General features: G+C 42.9%; 1 protein-coding gene across 4 annotated transcripts in view; it reads right to left on the bottom strand.

Moving 5' to 3' along the window:
* Positions 1–217: 217 nt before the first annotated feature.
* GRM1 (glutamate receptor, metabotropic 1) overlaps positions 218–19,458 on the bottom strand; it is a 354,908-nt gene continuing 335,667 nt past the window's right edge. The window contains exons 8-9 of one of the 4 annotated variants that reach the window (XM_004673920.1): positions 11,058–11,142; positions 373–1,334 (exon numbers count right to left, since the gene is read on the bottom strand). In XM_004673920.1, coding sequence (XP_004673977.1) covers positions 11,082–11,142 — 61 coding nt within the window. In that variant the 3' untranslated portion in view covers positions 373–1,334; positions 11,058–11,081. Of the gene's footprint in view, positions 1,370–11,057; positions 11,143–19,458 lie in introns of all 4 variants that reach the window. The other 3 variants (XM_004673919.1, XM_004673917.1, XM_004673918.1) reach the window with 3 other exon arrangements.

Raw genomic sequence — 19,458 nt, 5'->3', positions numbered from 1 at the left:
CCGCCTTTGCCCAGTGCTGTCTGGCTCCCCCACGCTCACTGAATACCTTGAACTGAGCCAATGAATCAGTGCCCTGGTCTTCAGTGGCCCCCCTTTTCCAGCTGGCCAGGTATGTGTGGACATGTATGTTTATGCACAATTGTCTGAAATAGATGACTTTTGTCTATGTATTTTTGCGATGAGAGTTACCTACCACCTGGATTGTATTTGGTCAGAATCCCTTTCCTGCCAGAGGAGGCTTGTGAATGTGTCAAGAACCGAGTCCTTGCTGGATCGCCTGCAGTGGACCATCTCCCTCCTCACTTAAGGCAGCAGTAGCATCCTTCCCTTGCTTAGCTCCTGACTTCCCTCCACTCCAGCCTCCCCCCCAGCTTTCCACATGTCTCAGGAGGTGCTGAGGGTCCCCAACCTCTCCCACTTTTCCATGCGGACCCCTCCTCTCTACAGAGTGGAAGAGCTTTGCTTGTAGTCCCTCAGGATGACAGAGGCATAGGTAACGTTGGGCGGGCTGCAAAGCACCGACTCGGACACGGGAGAGCTGGGCACGGAGCTGCCTGAGGCCACCGAGTCGCGGAAAGGGGACGGCGGGGTCAAGGCCGGCGAATCCTCTGGGGTGGGCTTGCTGGCCGCCGGCATGTCCTCCTCTTCGTCTTCCAGTTCGTCTTCCTCGGTGTTCCCTTCCCGCTCATACAAATACTCCTGCAGGAGCTTGAACCGCTCGCTGTCGTCCTCGTCCTCGTCGTCTGCTGGCGGGGAGACGGGCTCGTCATCGTCGAAGGTGCTCAGCTGCAGCGGGAGCATTTGCAGGTGCTGCGGGGGCCCTGGAGGCGAGTACAAGGACCGCACCCCATTCCCCGGGCCCGCAGGGACTGAGAGCACCGCGTTGAAATCCGGGATCCCAGTGCTGAAGTTGTTCACCACGCCCTGCAGCTGGTCCATCAGGGATTTCTGCTGCTGCGGTGGTTGCGAAGGCGGCTGCTGGAGGTTCGGGGGCAAGCCCTTGGGAATGGCCGGCTCAGCCAGGAAAAGGGGGGTCTCCTCTGCGGTGAGGTGGGGCGGCAGAGGCGGGGTGCTCTCCGCGGTTGGCACGTGCCGGTGCACCACCATCGAGGGACTGCTGGGAGGGCTGAAGCCCACTGGCTGGGCACCCTCCTCCTCCACGTTGTAAAGGGCCTTGGTGCTGGTATCCGAAAAGGTCAGACTCTTGCCAGAGCCTTGGTAGCTTTTAGTGAGGGGCTTGATGACGGCTGTCTGGTTGCAGGCCGTCTCGTTGGTCTTCACGTGCACAGAGAGGCGGTGCCACATATGCTGCCCCTTGGGCACCTGTCTTCCACCTGGTTCAGACCATGACACAGACTTGCCGTTAGAACTATGAATAAAATAGAGATGGGTTTATTTGCAGGTGGAGTGTGCACACAGGCAGTGATACAGACACATCCTCGCAAGCCCAGCTCAGTACCACCACTCAGCACAGACCAGCCCCCGCCCCCAAGCCGCAGCGGCCTGTGACTCCATCCAAGACAGTGTGAGAGCTGTCAGTGAGAAGAGGCAGCTTGTCGTGGAAGCAACAATGCCTAGGATTTCACAAAATTATTACACATACATAATCTGAAATAATGATAAAATCATTGACTCAGTGCAAACCTTTGAAAGATTCCCACACGGATAAAGGAAAAACGAATGAAGAGAAAATCCGGGACATCAAGGGCAACGGAGTATATGATGACATCCCTGGCCACCCTCTCCTGCTTAGGCCCTTAGTCAAATCAAGATGCATATACAAAGCTGCTGTCATTGTCCCGCGGGGTCATAACATACAGCCTCCCAGGTGACTGTCCCTGGTTGAGCCTCCTGCTCAAACCTGTAGCCCCTCTCCAGGGGAGGGAAAAGAAAAAGTGGGGGACAGAAAACCCAGATTCATGCTCCATGGACTTTGTATTCTGTACCTATCACAGCATATACAATGGGTCAGAATTCACATCATAGCACCTGCAGGGCTTCTCACCCTGTAGGTATCTTTGAAAAAAGGTAGAATCATGAAGTCCAGCAAAATACAGAAGACTACATATTGCTTGAGTTTTATGCAAACGAGACAAGATTAAGATTCAGACAAAACAGAAGTTGCTGAGACAGAGATCCTTGAAGAGTTTTCCTATTCAGTGAACCATAATGATGAAAAATCTTAGGGTACCCGTGGCCCTACAGCCAGACCAACTTTCACTAGCAGGGGACCCTTGGAAACCAGCTAACTAGAATCTCTCTCCCTGAAGAAGAAAAAAGGAGACATTTTCTATATAAATACTACAAATTCTATTCTGTGTGTTGTAATAAATAATACCAGTCTTAATTTATGGCTTCTTAGCTTATATAGCTTTAAATCAGGAAATAACTTTTCTTTTTTAAAAGAGTTTGCTTTAATCTCTGTATTCAGGAAAACGACAAGAAAATAGCACAATGATAACGGATTTATGAAAATAAAAGGAATAAGGAAAATGAAAATTTTATCTTATGTGAATATATAACATAGACTTTGATCATAGCCTTTGCCTAGAACATTGTAGGAAATGAGCAATAGTTAACAATGATTTATTTAATCACTTTGAAAATACAAGAATTAATGCTTCAAATATTACATGTGTCATATTTATGATGAGGGCTATGAACATAAAATTTTCCAGTTCTATGTAGCCAAGCCATCATCACAGGCTCTGTCCTCTCCTCAGGAATCTGCTGCCAGGAGGTAAATAAAGCCAGTCTCTTCACCTTCACAAAGCCCACAGCTCCAGATAAAGACCTAACTAGGGGAACCCAGACTTTGCATCTCTGCAGGACAGTCATTCAAAGGGAAGAAATTAAATCCTGCATTGCCTTCTAGAATCAACATATCTACATATCTTAAGGTAAAGGCAACTTAAAACTAACCCCCCCCTCCATAACTGTATTCTCAATAACAATGATTCTCACTGTGCCTACCAGATTTAACTAAATTCAAACTTGTGTTTACTGGAACAACTCTCACTGAGTACAACATGTGGGACTGCTTCCTGGGTTCATTATCTAATAAACTTTGTCTAACTAGCATCTAGACTTTATTTTCACTTAACAGCGTAATATTTAGACATTTCATATTTTATAATCTTGAAGAGTGAAGTGACACAAATAAGTACAAATTCGTACAGAAACTGATATTAATCATAGAAAATTCTATATATAAAGCTTCTAAAGATTGTATAAAAGCAAAATAAAAAAAATCTCTTTACTAGGAGAAAATATAATGTGGTTTCAGCCTCCTCATACGGGTTGCAAAGGATTCTCTCCATGGACACAGAATAGGCTTCTTTTCACCTTGAAATGGGAACTAAAAGTCTAGCAGGACTCAGTGAGCCTGGAGGCATCTATAGCCTTTACTGAAAGAAATGCAGATCATTGGAGTTGACAGCATTAAAGGCTGAGAAAAAGTTTCTGTCCTTGCTAGAGTCCTTCTGGCTTCCCTAGTCAAAGACAAAATCATAATTCCCTAAGTTTGTGCCCTTTCCCTAATCAAAGAAATAATATCTGTCCCCCATTTTATGGCCAAAAAGAACATACTTTGCATAAGTTTGTCAATGAATAAATCCCTTCTAAGAATCTCATCTTTACACAGCGAGGGAAGCTCAAGTCACCCCTTCTTTTCTGTAATGTAATGTCTCCCCCTCTCTTGATTACAAGTATCTTCTCTCAGGTCCTTAAACACAGAATAAATATCACTGGTTCACCCAAATATTCTTTAGCATTCTTGTCCGTGAAAATTCTCCATAAGGATGTTATTAAATTGACTTATTTTCATTGCTAACCCATCTGATACTGTTTTGATCACTTATCCGGCCATGAAGGGCTCAATGGTGAGTATTTTTCCTTGTTCTCCAGTAGTTCTGTTACAGGACACCAAATCTGTTACAAGACAGGGAGAGAGGGGGCACCCCTAAAGCCCCAAGCCTGCCTACTCTAAGTGGGTTCTGCATCCGCCGCATTAACACAAAACATATAAAACTTTAATGAAAAGGGACCTTAATACAACGAGTATACAATACAGAAGACAAAAAATATAATGTCTAAACCAAACACCTGAAGTAACTGGTCCCCTCATGGGTAAGTCCACTCAAAGGGATGGGCCCAAAGCAAGGCCTGAAAGCCACCACAAGGCTAAAGCACCTTCTGGCAGGAACCCATAGGAAAGGGTCAGAAATGGCCAGACAAGTCTGGGAGGAAAAAAGCACAATCCAAATTAATATAACCCTGCCGTAGTCACCTCCCTACAGGTATCTCACCCAGGGTCAAGAAATAAACATGGTTTCTTCATATGCTCCCTGCTCCATGTGGCTTCCTCAGTCTCCTTCGGGGTCTCCATCCTGCTTCCTTCTTTCTCTTCAGATTCCTTCTTTTCTCTTTTTCACTCCTCAGCCCCACCCTACTTCTGGGTGAGGTAGGGAACCTGGAACTTCCTCTTTTCCTAGGGACCACCCAGTTACAATTCCTCTAGATATCTGAACATCTCTGCTCTATTTTTGACTTTTTAAAAGAAACCTCATCTCCAAACTTGCACATCAAAATCAATATTTCCCTCTAACATAGGTTGGATGTATTTCCTGAGCATAAATAAGTGCCTCTAAACTTCTGCACTACCGCATTAGAAGAGCTGGCTCTCTTCTGAATTGAGCAAACTGAAAATTGGGGCAGTGGTGATCCTGGCAAGAGCAGGTAATCAATCCATCCATCAAAAGTAAGTCCAGACTCTGGCGCCTTCTCTGAGTCTGAAATTCTACCTTCCTCTTCATTTCCTCCATCCCCACTCTACGCACTCGGTCCCTTTCTTTGTGACTTCGACATTCCTCTTCTAGAAATTGTAACATTGCTTATTTACCTCTTGTCCTGCATAAATTTGCTTTACTATTCCATCCAACCTCCAGGACATCCAACTTCTCCTTCAATTGGAATAGAAACACACTTCTCTTCCCCAAATACCTGCCTCTCAATGCTCATTAAGAAAATTATTAGGGCCCTCCCTGGTGGCCAAACAGGTTGAAGTGTAGCACTGTGAAGCTGGCCACAGCCACTTCATTGTGAGTTTGATCCCCAGCCCAGGAGCTGACACACATAACAAAGCAGACCTCTCCTGTCTTGACCACTGCTCCCCTCAGCTATGTACTTCATTGACCTGCCTGTTCTGCTCCCCACTGTGTCTCTGGTGAAGCCTCTCACGGGTCCTGTACCTCTGGCCTGTACTGCAGTACTACATGCATAGATAAATAAATCTTAAAAAAAAACAAAACAAAACAGGCCTCCCTGGTGGCATAGCAGGTTAAAGCAGAGCATTAAGAAGCTAGAGCCAAAAAAAAAAAAAAAAAAGAAGCTAAAGCCACTTCCGCATGAGTTCGATTCCCCCCTGCCACAGAGGAGATCCACATGGCGAGGAAGACCTCTCCTGACCCGCCTGCTGCTCCCCTCAGCAGTGTACTTCATCGATCTGCCTGTTCTGCTCCCCACTCTGTCTCTGGTGAATCCTCTCACCTCCGCATCTCTGGCCTGTACCCCAGTTCTGTATGAATAAATAAATAAATCTTAAAAAAAAAAACTTAAATGGCTGCTTTGTATCTTTTAGTTATGTGTATATGTGTTTTAAAATACAAGTCTTTTGAGAGCTAGTCTGCACCGAATGTAACCTATGAGCTTAACACACCCTAAGAAAACAATGCCCCCGCCTCCCTATATACTAGCAGTCATTCTTGTGTTTCAGAAACTCAGCGCACTCACTCACAAGGATGGCTTTCCTTATAGTCCAGGGGGTCTGCGTAGGCTCACAGTAGCATATGTGAAAGGTATTATTGACCATCTTGCAGATAGATATAATCATAATTTAGTTCTGTTTTAACCCAATACCAATTTTATTCTCATGATGGGGATTTTCACCTCACCCATTAGAAGTAGCAGCTTTCCTTCCCCTCTGAGTCTCGCTCTAGATTTGCTGCAAAGTACTGTTTAATTAGGAAACAGTTCTAATGCCTTGGGACGTTTATCAAATTGAGAAAACAAAACAAAACAAAAAACATGTTTTCAAGGACAACAAAAAATTCTCCCTAAAAACTAGAGGGAGTAGAGGAAATATCACCTCCTGTCAATTACAGCACAGAGTATGAAGTTTGCTTTTCTGGATTAGCTGTTTCTAATTTGAGGTCATGAATCTACATGCATTAACCATTGTTTTTAGGTGAAATAGTTATGTCTTTATAGATTATGCATTGCTATTTTTATTTTTTAAAATGTTTACTTTTTACTACTTTGTCATGTACACGTCTACACAACTTAGGGTTCATTTCCACACTCCATGTGTGCACACGCTCCCCTGTACTGCTGCTGTCAAGGCACAGAATGTGGCACTAAGTGTAAATGTAACTCAGTTCTGAGAAGTGCTTCAGTGGTTTGTGTTCAGTTGACCACTTAAAAAGGTACTATTCCTAGCACCGATTCGGGTGATGGGTTAGAACTATTCCACCTGAAAAGGTTGGGAGTCTATTACTGTGATATGAAGAAAGAAAAATGTGTAAAATACAAGACAGTGAAAAGGAGTTAAGTGCAGTTAACAATGCACTATCTAACTGCATGATCTCCTTGCAAAGGGGAGAGTCCAGGCTCCCCGCTCCACCCACGGGAGGGTGGGGCTGAGCTGTAGGAAAAGCTAGAGACTGGGAGGACTTGGAGGAGGGAGGAGGAAGCCCAGGAGGAGAAGGGCTTGAGGGGGCAAGCGGGGCAGGGGCAGGGGCAGGGGAAGAAGCAGCCACATGTCCTTCTCAGTCTGGGACTTGTACCAGGAACTTTGGGGACATGGAAGGAGACATTCGAAGGGGACATGGGAGAGTCTCCAGCGGGGAGGCTGAGGATGGAAGCCTTCCTTGATTTGGTTTTGTTCCTTTCCTTCTGCACTTGCCTGGCCTCTTCCGGCCCTTTCCTATAGGTCCTCCCAAGAGGGTGCCTTGGGCTTGTGGCAAGTTTATGGGCCTCAGTGGCCCCACTTTGGGTCAACCCTGTTTCTCTGACATTTACCATGAGGGGATGGGAAACTTTGGGAGTTTCACTGGGGGAAATACTATCCTTTCTTCTCTTCATTGCACCCTAATTCTATTCAAGTTCTTTCTTTCCACTAAAGATCTTACATACTAAGAGGATATATTGTCTGTATGTGGCAGCTGGCAGAGTCCATTTAGAACAGGCAGGTTTAGGGGGTCTAGGGTGCCCCATCCTGCCTTCTAACAATATTACTAAGAAATTTTTTATTTAATCCCAGAGAACTTCATTATCTGGTGTTTTAGCCACCAGCTTCTTCCTCCTATGATTTTATTTTCCTCAGTTTCCTAATCTTAGGAAAAGCAACCTGCCTAGAAACACCACAATTTTATCACATGCCAGCACCTACTGCTTGTTCTAGCTTCAAAAGACAGACTTCAGGCCTAAAACATGTGATGGAAGATCAGATGTGGTGTAAGTAAGTATCTTAAGTGGCTAAATGTAGTTACCGAAATAGAAGTTATTGGAGGAAGCGCCGCCAGGCTGAGCAGTTTCCAGGCCTGGGAGGATGGAGGCTGAGTGGAGCTAGCAGGCCTGGCGCTGCAGGGGCCACAGCAACAGGCTTGAGATCTTGCTTTGGTTTTGTTTTCATTAGGTAAGTAGCACAGTCCCCCCAGACAGAAAACCCAATATTTACAGCACTTTAGAGAATAGTTGAAAGTGGGTGGTGTAAACAGATTAGTATATCTTTGGCATTCAGAGTGATCCTGTCTGTTTTATTTGTTTCAGTAAGTACTAGTTACATCAGCACAGCACACTGCTCTCGGCTCCAGAGAGGCCTAAAACGGGAATAACAGTGGGTGGGTGTTTGAGATCAGAAGGGAAGCAGCCTGCACACGCCGCCTGAGGGGGAACTTACACAACACCTGTCTCCCTTATGGCCTATTCAAGGCCTTGCCACTCAGCTTAATAGCTTTGCCGCAGACACAGGATGACATCCAGAGAGCCCACAGATAGGGCAAGACCTTCGCATATGGTGGCAAGACTCACCTCTTGGAACCCAAAGAGGGCAGTATTTGTTTTTGGTGAACATGAAAATGGAAACAGAAATGCACTTGAATCCAGCATGGAGTAGCTCAAGATAAGGAAAGAAACTCAAACCACAGGTTTGCAGGAAGTTCTGCTGTGGCCCTGCAGTTACAGCTGGGACTGAGGACCTTTCAATGATGGGATGGTACCAGCCCACCCAGGTACTCTCAACAAGACTGCGGAGATCAAGGAGCACCACTCACTGCTGGGAGAGCTCACCTCGGCATGCTTCAGCAGAGTGCGATCCTGTTGGAGATGCTTGCAGGACTATTTGAAACCCTCTGAGTCAGACTCCTGTTTTCCAAGGCAACCCCAAGTTAGTCTCCACACACAGGACTCCCACAGACTCCAGCTCACTTCTTGAAAGCTTTCCTAAAAAATCTGCATATTCAGTATATATGTTCCCTGGGATCCCATCTGAACATAATTAAAATTTCTCACCTTTTTGACTCATCACTAGTTGTAAGGTAGAGAATCTGTGAATTGGAAACAAATGCTTTCTGATTACATGAGAACTTGGCAGTCTCTGCTGAGAGAAGGTCATAAAGTGCATCATGAGTTTGATCTTTCCCCTTGAGTTTAACCTCATTGTTAGCTAGTCAGAGGCTCACTTGAGGTTGCTGAAATTTATAATATCACAAAGTCCATACAGGAAGTCTTCCTTTTAGAGTTTTAGATCAATCCCATTCTGGATCCTGAAGACTATGCTCAGGAAGCCAATGGATCTTTATACAGTGGGCTTTGACCCTCGATGAATCAACCAATATAATAGGACACTCACGAATAAATTACTTCATCAAAATCAATCCAATAAGGATGACCCCATAAATTTGCACTGTTTGCAGAAAGCTGACAAATCTATTTCACATTAAAGAGCAGGAGTCCGATGGTTACTAAAACTTTTAAAGCGAATTCTTAATGGTCTTTAGTTCAATCTAATTATGATCACCAGCTGATGGAAAAAAATTCTCAGACCAAAGTTTATTCAACACTTCAGTTTGGTACAGACATACTGTCTTAGCGAGGTATGCCAGGTGTAAATCTGTTCCTCCGGGAACAGTCTAGATGAATGTAGACTGTGTTCAAGTCAAGCATCATCACGTCCATGCTCCAGGTAACCACACCTATATTTAAGTGGTGAGTCATCAGCAGTCTCCAGCTCTACTTGGAATCCCCACACTCTGAGAAATACCAGGCAGCTGCCTTGCTGAGGCTATGGCTCAGGGGCATGACCCTGGCTCATCATAACGATCTGGAAGCAGCTTTATTTCCACCACTGGACCCTTTGCTTTCCTTGTTCACAAAAGCTGTGGGGACTGAAGGTCACAGAAAGAACATATCACCACTTCGTGTGTGTGTGTTAGACACAACCAACTCTAAAAATAGCTGGTTTTAGTCTGCAGTGTACAAATGCAAAACTACTCATCTCTTCCTGCTCCTTTGTAATCTCAAGAAGAAGCAGAGCTTGAATAGATCCAATTTTGAAAGTTCTTAACAACCAATCTGTTCGCTTTGCTGATTTTTTGTGGGGCTTTTGTCTCCTACCAAGGACATACTCACTTTCAGCCTTTTCCTTTGTTAGCAGACACTCACCTTTGTGCGCTGAAAAGCTAGTTCTCTCCTCTCTTGGCCGTCCTGTGGTCACGACAAGACAAGCACTACTTATTCCCATCCATCCTGCTAACAAGCAGCCCCGGCTCTCATCATCATCATCATCATCATCTTGTCTTGTCCTTGGTTATACCCAACCCAGGATGCAAGAGACACTTCTTGCCTTCTTACCCGGGAGGAGTACAGAGAATGCATTCCACTCAACTAGGGGCTCGGTGCTAGATGTCCCAAGGCCACCGATTACCTCCTGAAATATACTCCCAGGTCTACCTATCCCCCTTTCAGAATCAATAGGATTTGACTGTGTCCACACTGCTTCCATATGGACGCTGTGGGGGTCTCTCAAAACAAGACTTCCCAATGCACTCCACTGAGTGAAGAGGAGAGGCCCTGGACCCATTCACTAGCCTCCAAGGCCAGGTGGAGGAGCAGACATTTGCACCAATTGGGCTCTTCCCATCTGAAGAGCTAGTCAAGTCACAGACACCCCCTCGGTGGACGCCCTCCTGCTGCAGGAATGTGTACCTTTGACTCTCCCAGGAGTTTGAAGGGCTGTAAAGGAACAGCTGAAATGACCACAGACTCCGTGCACAATGAGTTGAACATGGTCTATGTTCTTTTGTTAACTTAAAAAGACACTGTCAAGCTCTAAAGGTCAAAAATTGGACCAAACATGCACCATTTTTATCAGACAGGAAAAATCTGATAAAAAAAAAAAAAGCTCAGAATTCTGGGAAAAATAACTACTATTTTTTTTTTCTGCAAAACTCCCTTTTTGTGGGATGCACAAGACTTTTGTTTTGTGCTCCCCAGAGTGTGGGAGGCATCCATCAGAGACTCCTGTTGGCACCCACCCCCTCAAGCTGACATTATGGAATGCTTCCATAAGTTCAAGCTATGGCTTTTATTTGAACACAGACAGGATCATTTCAAACATTTGTGCAACAGCAAAAAAGGCAAAAAGAAAAGAAAAGAAAAGAAAGCTCTGTTTGCCAAGGAGAAGCTGACAAATTTGTAAAGGGGGAAAATTCACTTTGGCGCTTGTGAGTGGGAGTCACAAACAAAAGTGAATCTCCAGCATCAGAAAAAGTGTTGCATCTTGCAGTGAAACATAAAAAAGCCAAAGACTAACCACTTGACAGTGTCCTTTTAAGAACGATGGACAATCAAATTAAGCCATTCGTGCAAACCATGGCACGTCAATGGTTCCTCACTCTGGATGGCATGCACCACATCTGTTTCCATGTTAGAAAGTGGAAAAACCCAGGAGAGAGAAAGCAAGGGGCAAAGCACTACATTTTCCATGCAGCTTCTCTTACACATTCACTGCAGTGTGGGGGTTTTCAAAGCTGCACATGTGCCGACGGACATTGGCTGGTGGGCGAGAACTCTGGCTGCCTCTTCCTGAAGAGTGAAAAGAAAAAGACACCCAGTGAGTGGTTATCCATGTGTACAGCAATGGCGGTCACACCGCTCGGCGGTGCCTGGGCCTGGGAAGGTCTGGCCTTTTTCCTGAGCCTTTTTCTCCAAGTTGTCTCCACCTTTGCATCCTGTGTTTCCCTGGCCCTGCCCGGCAGCTCCCTCCTGCCCGGCTCAGTTCTAAAGGCCACATCAGTGGAGTGCATTCTTTCTTTTACCTTGAGGGACTGTCTCTGTCCAAGTGGCAGATGCTTTGTCTGCTCGGTGTGTGTGCCAATCCCAAGTTAGCTCCTTTGCTCCTCCTTGACACAGCCCTGAGATCCTTGAGGCAGTAGATGCCACCTCCACTCACACTGATGAGGGCTGAGTACTGAATATTCCCACCCACCACCCATCTTAAAGAAGCTCACAGATTTATATCTGAGATGTGACTTTGAGTTGTCCTAATAATTTTCCTCCAGATGATGTATAATACAGTATTGCTGTCACTTCATATAAAGTCATCTCTCTCTCTCAACCCTCACAAGATGGCAGAGAGAATGGGAATGGGGAGAACACTCTCCAGGCCAGCCCACCCTGTAGAGAAGGGATAATCTGCCAAGGCAGGAGGATGCCACCTGCTCGCTGGCTGATCGTCTCCTTCGACAGCCCACGGGTGATCCAGGGAAGGGAGGAGGGCCTGAGCGCTAGGGACAGGGCTGATGGGGCAGGCCTGAGCAACCAGCCTTTCCATCATGTGTTGGCAGGAGGGTCGGAGGCTTTCCCATGAGCTAAGTAGCCCTTTATCCGCTAGTGGGATCAAGTCATTTTTCTTTCAAGCCACAGTAGAGAGCTTGCCTGTGTGAAGAGAATTTAGGAACAAGATGCTAGCGGGGACCTGTATGCAGGTGTAAGAGTCCAATGAGATAGGTTGACAAGAAGGGGAAACTTCCATGCCAGAAAACGCTGCAATTATATGTAACCAGAGTCCCCTAGAGAGCTCCCTACACACTCACCATTGTTTCTGTGAGTCAACACTGGAGCGTTACCCCAAGATGCAGGTGACAATGCTCCAGTGTAGACCAGAAGGGGATCACAACTGTTCCAGTCAAAGACCTTTCCCATATCTCCTTACTCTTTATTCCCATCAAAGTAGACAGAGGAGTGAAAATCAGATGAGGGAGGCAGAAGAGGAATTATAGAAGCAGACTATGACCAAGTCTTTCAGACTGAAGCCTGAAGCAGTGAAGGAACAAATATGAATTTCAATTTGAAACAAGAAAACACTGCAATAGCTTTTAAAACCTAAAAGCAAGGAATCTAATCTGAATGTATAAGGTGGGAAAGACAGGAAAGAAAAAATAAAATTGAACGATATGTATATTTCTACCAAATTTGGACCATTCAGTAAGTCATTTCAAAATGTATGCTCTATCCAGAACAATTTGTAATCTTGATCTAGACATGAGAACTCAAGAGACCTTTCTGTAACTTCATCATTCCTGCAACAACCCATTTATTTAAGAAAATTAGACGAAGAGACAATATTTGCTATTGAGCTTACTAAAATACTGTGTTCTTGACATTCAATATGCCCATTTGAAATTACAAAAGTCATGAAAGTATGAATAGAAAACCAGGAATGAAAGTATGATGTTTGGATATGTTAAAGAAGTTAGCAGAAAAAGCCTTTGACCTGTACAATATTAGACCAATTACATTTATCATGAAGAAGGCAGAAATACACTCAAAACACTTTGTCTTGTAAACAGTCTGCATCCTTGCATCTTTAATTATGCCTTTAGAGACTGTCCACAGGTGGCCTGTACTGGTGAACCCAGGGGGCCAGGAACCTGGTAGAGTGGCCTTTAGGATACTGAGCCCAGCACAGACACACTGTTCCTCCGCCTGCCCCAGAAGAGGTCACCCTCTTGACATTCAGAGTAACTTTATCTCGTCATTTATATTTTGTGATTTTTGTTGGCTTGTTTTCAAGATGCATTTATTTATATAGAATTGGGGTACAGGCCAGAGGTGCAGGGGTGGTAAAAGGCTTCACCAGAGTCAGAGTGGGGAGCAGAACAGGCTGACTGATGAAGTGCACTGCTGAGGGGAGCAGTGGGCGAGTCAGGAGAGGTCTGCTGGGCCATGTGGTCTCCTCTGGGGTGGGGCTCAAACTTGCACCAAAGCAGCCTGGGCACTTCACAGTGCTGTGCTTTAACCTGTTGTGCCACCAGAAGGGCCTATTTTTATGATGTTTGATGGGGAAAAGGAACATTCTCTTTGGTCTTGGAGCCTCAGTTCACCTTAGTCCTGTTTCTTGCCTTCTCTGGACAGAAATTCAGCTTCTTGCTGCCCCTGCCCCTGGGATCCTAACCCCACCCAGACTTCCACTGCCCACCCTTATCCTAGGATGGCTACATCCCTCCAAAGCTGGCAAGAAGCTTCAGCCTCCTCTGGAAGACGATGGGGACAGGGTACACACCTAGGCTGCCGCTCGGCAGTGAGTGACACTGTTGTCTCTTTCCCAGACTGGACAAAAACAGCACAGCAGAACCAGGGTAACCCATCCACAAGGCAGGGACCTTGGGGTCTCTCTGCTGATGTTACAATACCCTGGGGGGAGTGGGCATCTGTACCATGGGCAGAGATAGGAAGCACATGGGAATGGCAGATGCCCAGTGGCATCTGCATAGGGACTGGCCAGAGCAGGAACCAGGCAGCCCGAGGTCTACTGGAGGCAGAGTGGAAGAATCCCTGCCATGGAGCTAGCAGGCCTCTGCACTTGCCCTGTCCAGCAAGGCAGCGGGGCATTACACTGTGGATAAAAAGCACCATGGCAGATGGAGAGTGAGGCCCAGAGGGGAAAGGTTTATATTTTAGCACTTTCACTTTTCCTTTTGTGTTTCCATCCAGGGGTCTCATGTTTCCATGTTGCACTGGCCCTTGCAAGTGATGCCACTGCTCCCTTCTGCTGGCCAGCTGGACAATGCAGACCACCCCTGGAGACTCCCAGCCTAGACTTGCTGAGCTGCCAGCTGCACAGTGACCGTGTGGATGAGGCTGGGCACTCTGAGGCCCACAGACAGGGCGCTGAGCGCTGCAGCCTCCTTGCTCACCGGGAACTGCTACTGCAGTGAGAGGACATTCCTGTGGTTCCTCTGGGAGCTTTCGGCCTAAGGTTAACCAAGATTCACACAGCAACTCTAAGCCACCCCAGCATCAGTTTAATTTCCTGTTGATTAAAAGCAGTTGAAACCATTGCAGCTTCTCCTTCACACAGGCACGTCTTCAATCCCTTTAGTTGAGTTCTGCACAAACCTGCTATGGAGCAGTGGTTTATTAAAGGTGACGGGCCAGGCCTTGAACAACTGGATGCCAGAGTGGCCAAGTTAGTCAAAAAGGCAAGTCGAACGTTGGTCTATTTTTAGCTACTGTGAAACCATACATTACTAGAGTAGATTCCACTCTGGCAGACTAGAGTGGAGGCTTGGAGGGAAAACGTAGCATATGGGGATTTGTCAAATATAAATCCCAAATCTGTGCTTGTAACTTTTGGCAGATTCCATGGATTTAAAGAAACCCCACAAGTTTAGTAGAAAGACTCCTTTTCAGTATCTTCTGAAAGTGAAGTTTCTTCCTTCTCTTCTTCTCTTCCTCCTTCCCTTCCTTCTTTTACAAAGCCTCACCACATGTTTTAAGCTCACAGATTGTACATAACCATTCCCAACTATTCTTACTATCCAAATAATCTCTTTGTATAAAAGACTCTCTTTTTGGGTGTACTTAGTCCCACACGACTTTGTTCTAATGTGTTAGTTTCTTCACAACAGTCTTGATGCTAAGAATTATTTTTATGCGAAATTGGGAAGTTATTAAAGACAAGTTTTTGTTGTCATAGTGTAGCTTGTTGGGTCTTGGGGCACTAGGTTCTCTCCATCTGCCTGTTTCCTTCCTTCAGACTCAGTTTTTCATCCATGAAGCAGGAGTATTCAATAGTACCTGGGAAAATGCTTCCAGATAACAAAATCCAATCCCTGCATAAGCTGTCACTATTAATACCCTTCCTCTGCAGGATGGCAGGACAAAGACACACACAAAAGTCGCAGGTATTTAAATCTTGGTGTGCATGTAGATTAGGCAAATTCATATATCACAAACTTGCAATTACTCATGGGTTTTGAGTCTTTTCTTATTCAAGAATTTTAGTAATTGCTAGTAGAAAATAAGCTGAATTCTATTTTCTCTCCACATTTTATTAATATTTTTTACATGTGCAACATAATGACCGTGAGTGGAGGGCTCAAGAGCAGGTGAAGGTGAGGTGCGCAGTTTAGCTCACTATCTGCTTGTATGTCTATGGTTGCTTTGAAGGTGAGTCCACTTTTAGCAGAGATAAAATGGGCTATATAATTCCAGATGGTCAGCTCACCATGGAAATAATAATGTGGCAGCTGTCCAAAGTAATCATAAAGAATGACAGTGCTACCCCAGACCATCTTAGCAGTGTGTGGAGTATGGTTTTTGTTTGTTTGTGTCTGGGGTTACAGATACATTGTGTCTCTGATTGCTTTGTAAAGTCTACTGTATTTTTTTTCTAGAGTCAATTAAAATATTTCTCATCATCAGAGTGCAGAGTGGAGCACTGTGTGGGTAGATCCTCTGTAAATAGTAATTTCTTCCCCTCTTCCTTTCAACACGTGCATCTAACACAATGTGCTAAACTCTTTATAAACACACGAAGTGCAGTTATTTCCATCACCGTAAGAATATTACTCTATTAAAATGTTATTGTTTATAAAGAGTTTTATGCTATTAAGGGGCTATGGAAAATGCTTTAATAAAATTCAATTTAATCATCTCAGATTTGTAAAATGTCAACAGTGTGCCTTAGTAAAGTCCACTTCTTTTTGACATCATTAAGAATATGTCTAAAGTCTTCTGTATATTGTTTATATATAGTTTACATCATTCTTCATTTGGTGCATTTTCTCACCTTGGTTGTATCCCCAAGGACTTCCTGCCACCACTTCCCCCATGTGCGAGCACCACAGTCCTGTGCCCTCCTCCTGTCCCAGGTTTAACCCCTCTCCTCCCCCATAGAATGTCTCTGGTTTACAGTTGTTTGCTGATTTTCACTTTCATTTTATTACAGTTGTTTTTCTTTTCCTGACCCCTTACTGTATCTTATTCTTAACATTACTCCTTTTCTTTGCAAGAGAAAATCTGGTGCGCGTCATCACTTGGCATTTTAATAGTTTTACGACATGTATATTTATATATGTTAAATATATAGTACTACTTAGCATATATTAGACTTCATGCACCAGGCATTGTATAATGTTTCCAATCAGAACATTTTTTCCCTTTTGCACAGTATTATGTTAATAGGTATAGCTCTAGTTTACTCAATTAAACTAAGCTGAATATATTATCACACTATAAAAAATCAATCTTCCTACTGATGGTCATTCAGGTTGTTTTTTACATTTTGTTATTTTAAGAAATGCTGCCATAGCAGGTTTGGTTATGCCTCCTTGGACACATTAGGAGAATTTTTCTATGGATGGTTCTAGAAGTAGAACTTGAAAATTGTTCTATATGCCTATTCATTTTGCTATGTCTGCCAAAATACTTGACAATTTACATTGTAATATGGAAATTATTATTATTTTTAAAATTGTTGTACATATTAGTTAAATCTTAAATGCAATTTTAAAATGTAAAATGAACTCCATATCCCTATTACTGAGCTTCAACAACATATGTGAATCTTGTTTAATCTACATTCCCCATGTTATCATTTTAGAGAAAATCTAAAACATTTACTTCCTACCCATAAATAATTCCATATAGAGAACATAGGCACACATTTTAAAAATAAGAGAGAAAAATTTGCACCTATAACACATTAATATCAATTCCTGAAAATAGCCAAATATTCAGCCAGTATTTCATTTTCTTTGATCATGTAATGCACTTTTGTTTTATAATCGATTTTTAAACCAATATCTAAACAATATCTGCATGTTGCATTTGCTGATGAAACTTTTAAACCTTTTTCTATTGATGGCTATTCTCTTAACTTTTTGCTTGCTATTTATTTGTTGAAGAAGCAACAATTATTTCCCATACTGTGAATTCCACTGATTGGCTCCTGTGGTGCTATTTAATATGTTTCTCTCACTCATGGTCTCTATGAAGTGATAACTATGAAGGCTCAGTCAATTCAAGGCTGACTGTATGTGGAGAAAGGTTTATAGGAGCAGGTATTTTTGTGCTCTAACATGGAGGCACAAAAATTGGTTGCCTACTGGTCACATTAAGATTGATGAGGATTGGATTCAGGTGTTGTCTGCCTCCTACACATATTATAAAAGTCCCATCAGTATTTCTTCTAATGATTTCAACAGTCACTGATGATCATGTTGAAGATCAATTATTTCATGACAAGCCCACTAAGTGATAATATTTTAATTCCATCATCCCATCTGTATTTGTCAATGAATTCTTTCTTCAAAAGAGGACTTTCCCCTCATCAGCTATTTAAATCCTTTCAGGTAAAATTCAAGCATAAAATGCAAGTCCTTCATTTATGATGTCCCCTGAACCCAAAGAACTCTCATTCTTCGCAGTATTTCAAGGTGCTCATCATGTTCTTTATCGCACTGCAAGGTGTATTATAGCTCTGCTTCTCTCCTGTGTGCTTTCTCATTTCCTGTCAAGTAAGTTGTTGATGTTCATTCTCACCTCCTACAGCAGGGAAGCCAGTGTTTCTAGAGGGCAGGGTCCATGCCAGATATACTCTGGTGTGCACCCTTGAGCCTCTCTTACCTGCCCCGATTTTAAAAAACAATAGGAAACCATTTAATTTCATGTGCAAACTGATTAAAGAATGAAGAAAGTGCTCTTAAAAAACTGTACATAATAGAAGACATAAGCCGGTAATACCCTAGGCATAAAAAACATATGATCACCTACATATATACAATGGAATATTACTCAGCAAACAAAAAAGAGAAACACATGTCTTTTGCAGCCACTTGGATGGAGCTGGAAAAGATCATGCTTAGTGAGATAAGCCAGAAAGAGAAAGAAAAATACCGGATGGTTTCACTCATAGCAGGAGTATAATGGACCAGGCGAGAAAATAACAAAAATAATAAACAACCATATACCAGAGACATTTTGTGGGGTGGAATGGGGAATGGGATCAAAAACGGGGAGGGGGGGAAGGGAGGGAAATGCATGGGACTATGGTGGTGGCACAGGGGTGATTTGGTGATGGGAAACCCGCGGGGATTACAATCGAGATGGAAAAAAAAATGTGCAAAATGATGTAAAAATAAACTTTTGTAATAATTATTAAAAACAAACAAACAAACATATGACCACCAATTCATAGTAAATGTTGAATGACTGAATAAGCAAAACTGACTACATAAATATTCCTAATAGGAAAATAAGGCAAATATAGCTCTGAAATTCTCTACCACTTTAAAGGAATATTGAAATACTTTATCATCCATATTGCTAATTTCTAAATTAATTATAACATCAATGTCATAAAATCTCTAATGAAAATTAAGTTTATTAAAAACACAGTACAAGTAATGGGAATTTTAAAATTAAAAAATCACTAAAATACATGAATTTTTGTGTATTTGTGAATGTATATATAAATCTTAATGTTGTTTATTTCTCTGTGTAGTGCAGAATTGTACATATTTTTTTTTACCTTCCTTGTGCTTCCTTATATTTTCCTAATTGCCCTAGAGAATACTTATTACCATTTTAATGATGAATAATAAAAAAGTATAATATTAAAAAACAAAATTTATCACAACAATGCTTTTAGCTTTATGGAGTTATATGGAAACTGTGAGTATATTTTCTTTCCTTTGCTGAAAAAGAATTAAATTAAAATTCTAAAAATAAGTATTAAAAAATGTAAGGAACTACTAAGGAGAATTTGGAAATTCATACAAATATTTTAATTCAGTAAATCAGTCCTAAAGTCTTTCTTATTTCAGAATTCTATAGAAGAATTTGATTATTTTGATGTTGCAAGTAACTGCTTTATTGTACCTATTTTTGTGTTTATTCTCACATAGAGAAGTATCTTTACAGATGAAAGTAAAGAAGAATCAAAAATCAGCAAAAAAGAAATTTATGCTATGTTTTCAGAAAGAACTTCCACACATAAAAAATCTCTTTATCATTTACTTTTTTGTGCCACAGAGGGGAGAAACATGATAAAATTTTCACTTCAGGACAGTGTGAACATTGTGGCATCTTTTCACCACATGTAGAATAAGTGGA

This window comes from Condylura cristata, unplaced genomic scaffold, assembly GCF_000260355.1.
Source record: "Condylura cristata isolate star-nosed mole 26May11 unplaced genomic scaffold, ConCri1.0 scaffold00001, whole genome shotgun sequence".
In the NCBI taxonomy this organism is placed as follows: Eukaryota; Metazoa; Chordata; class Mammalia; order Eulipotyphla; family Talpidae; genus Condylura; species Condylura cristata.
Note: the sequence above shows the minus strand (reverse complement) of the source record. Positions and strands in the feature narration are given on the sequence as shown.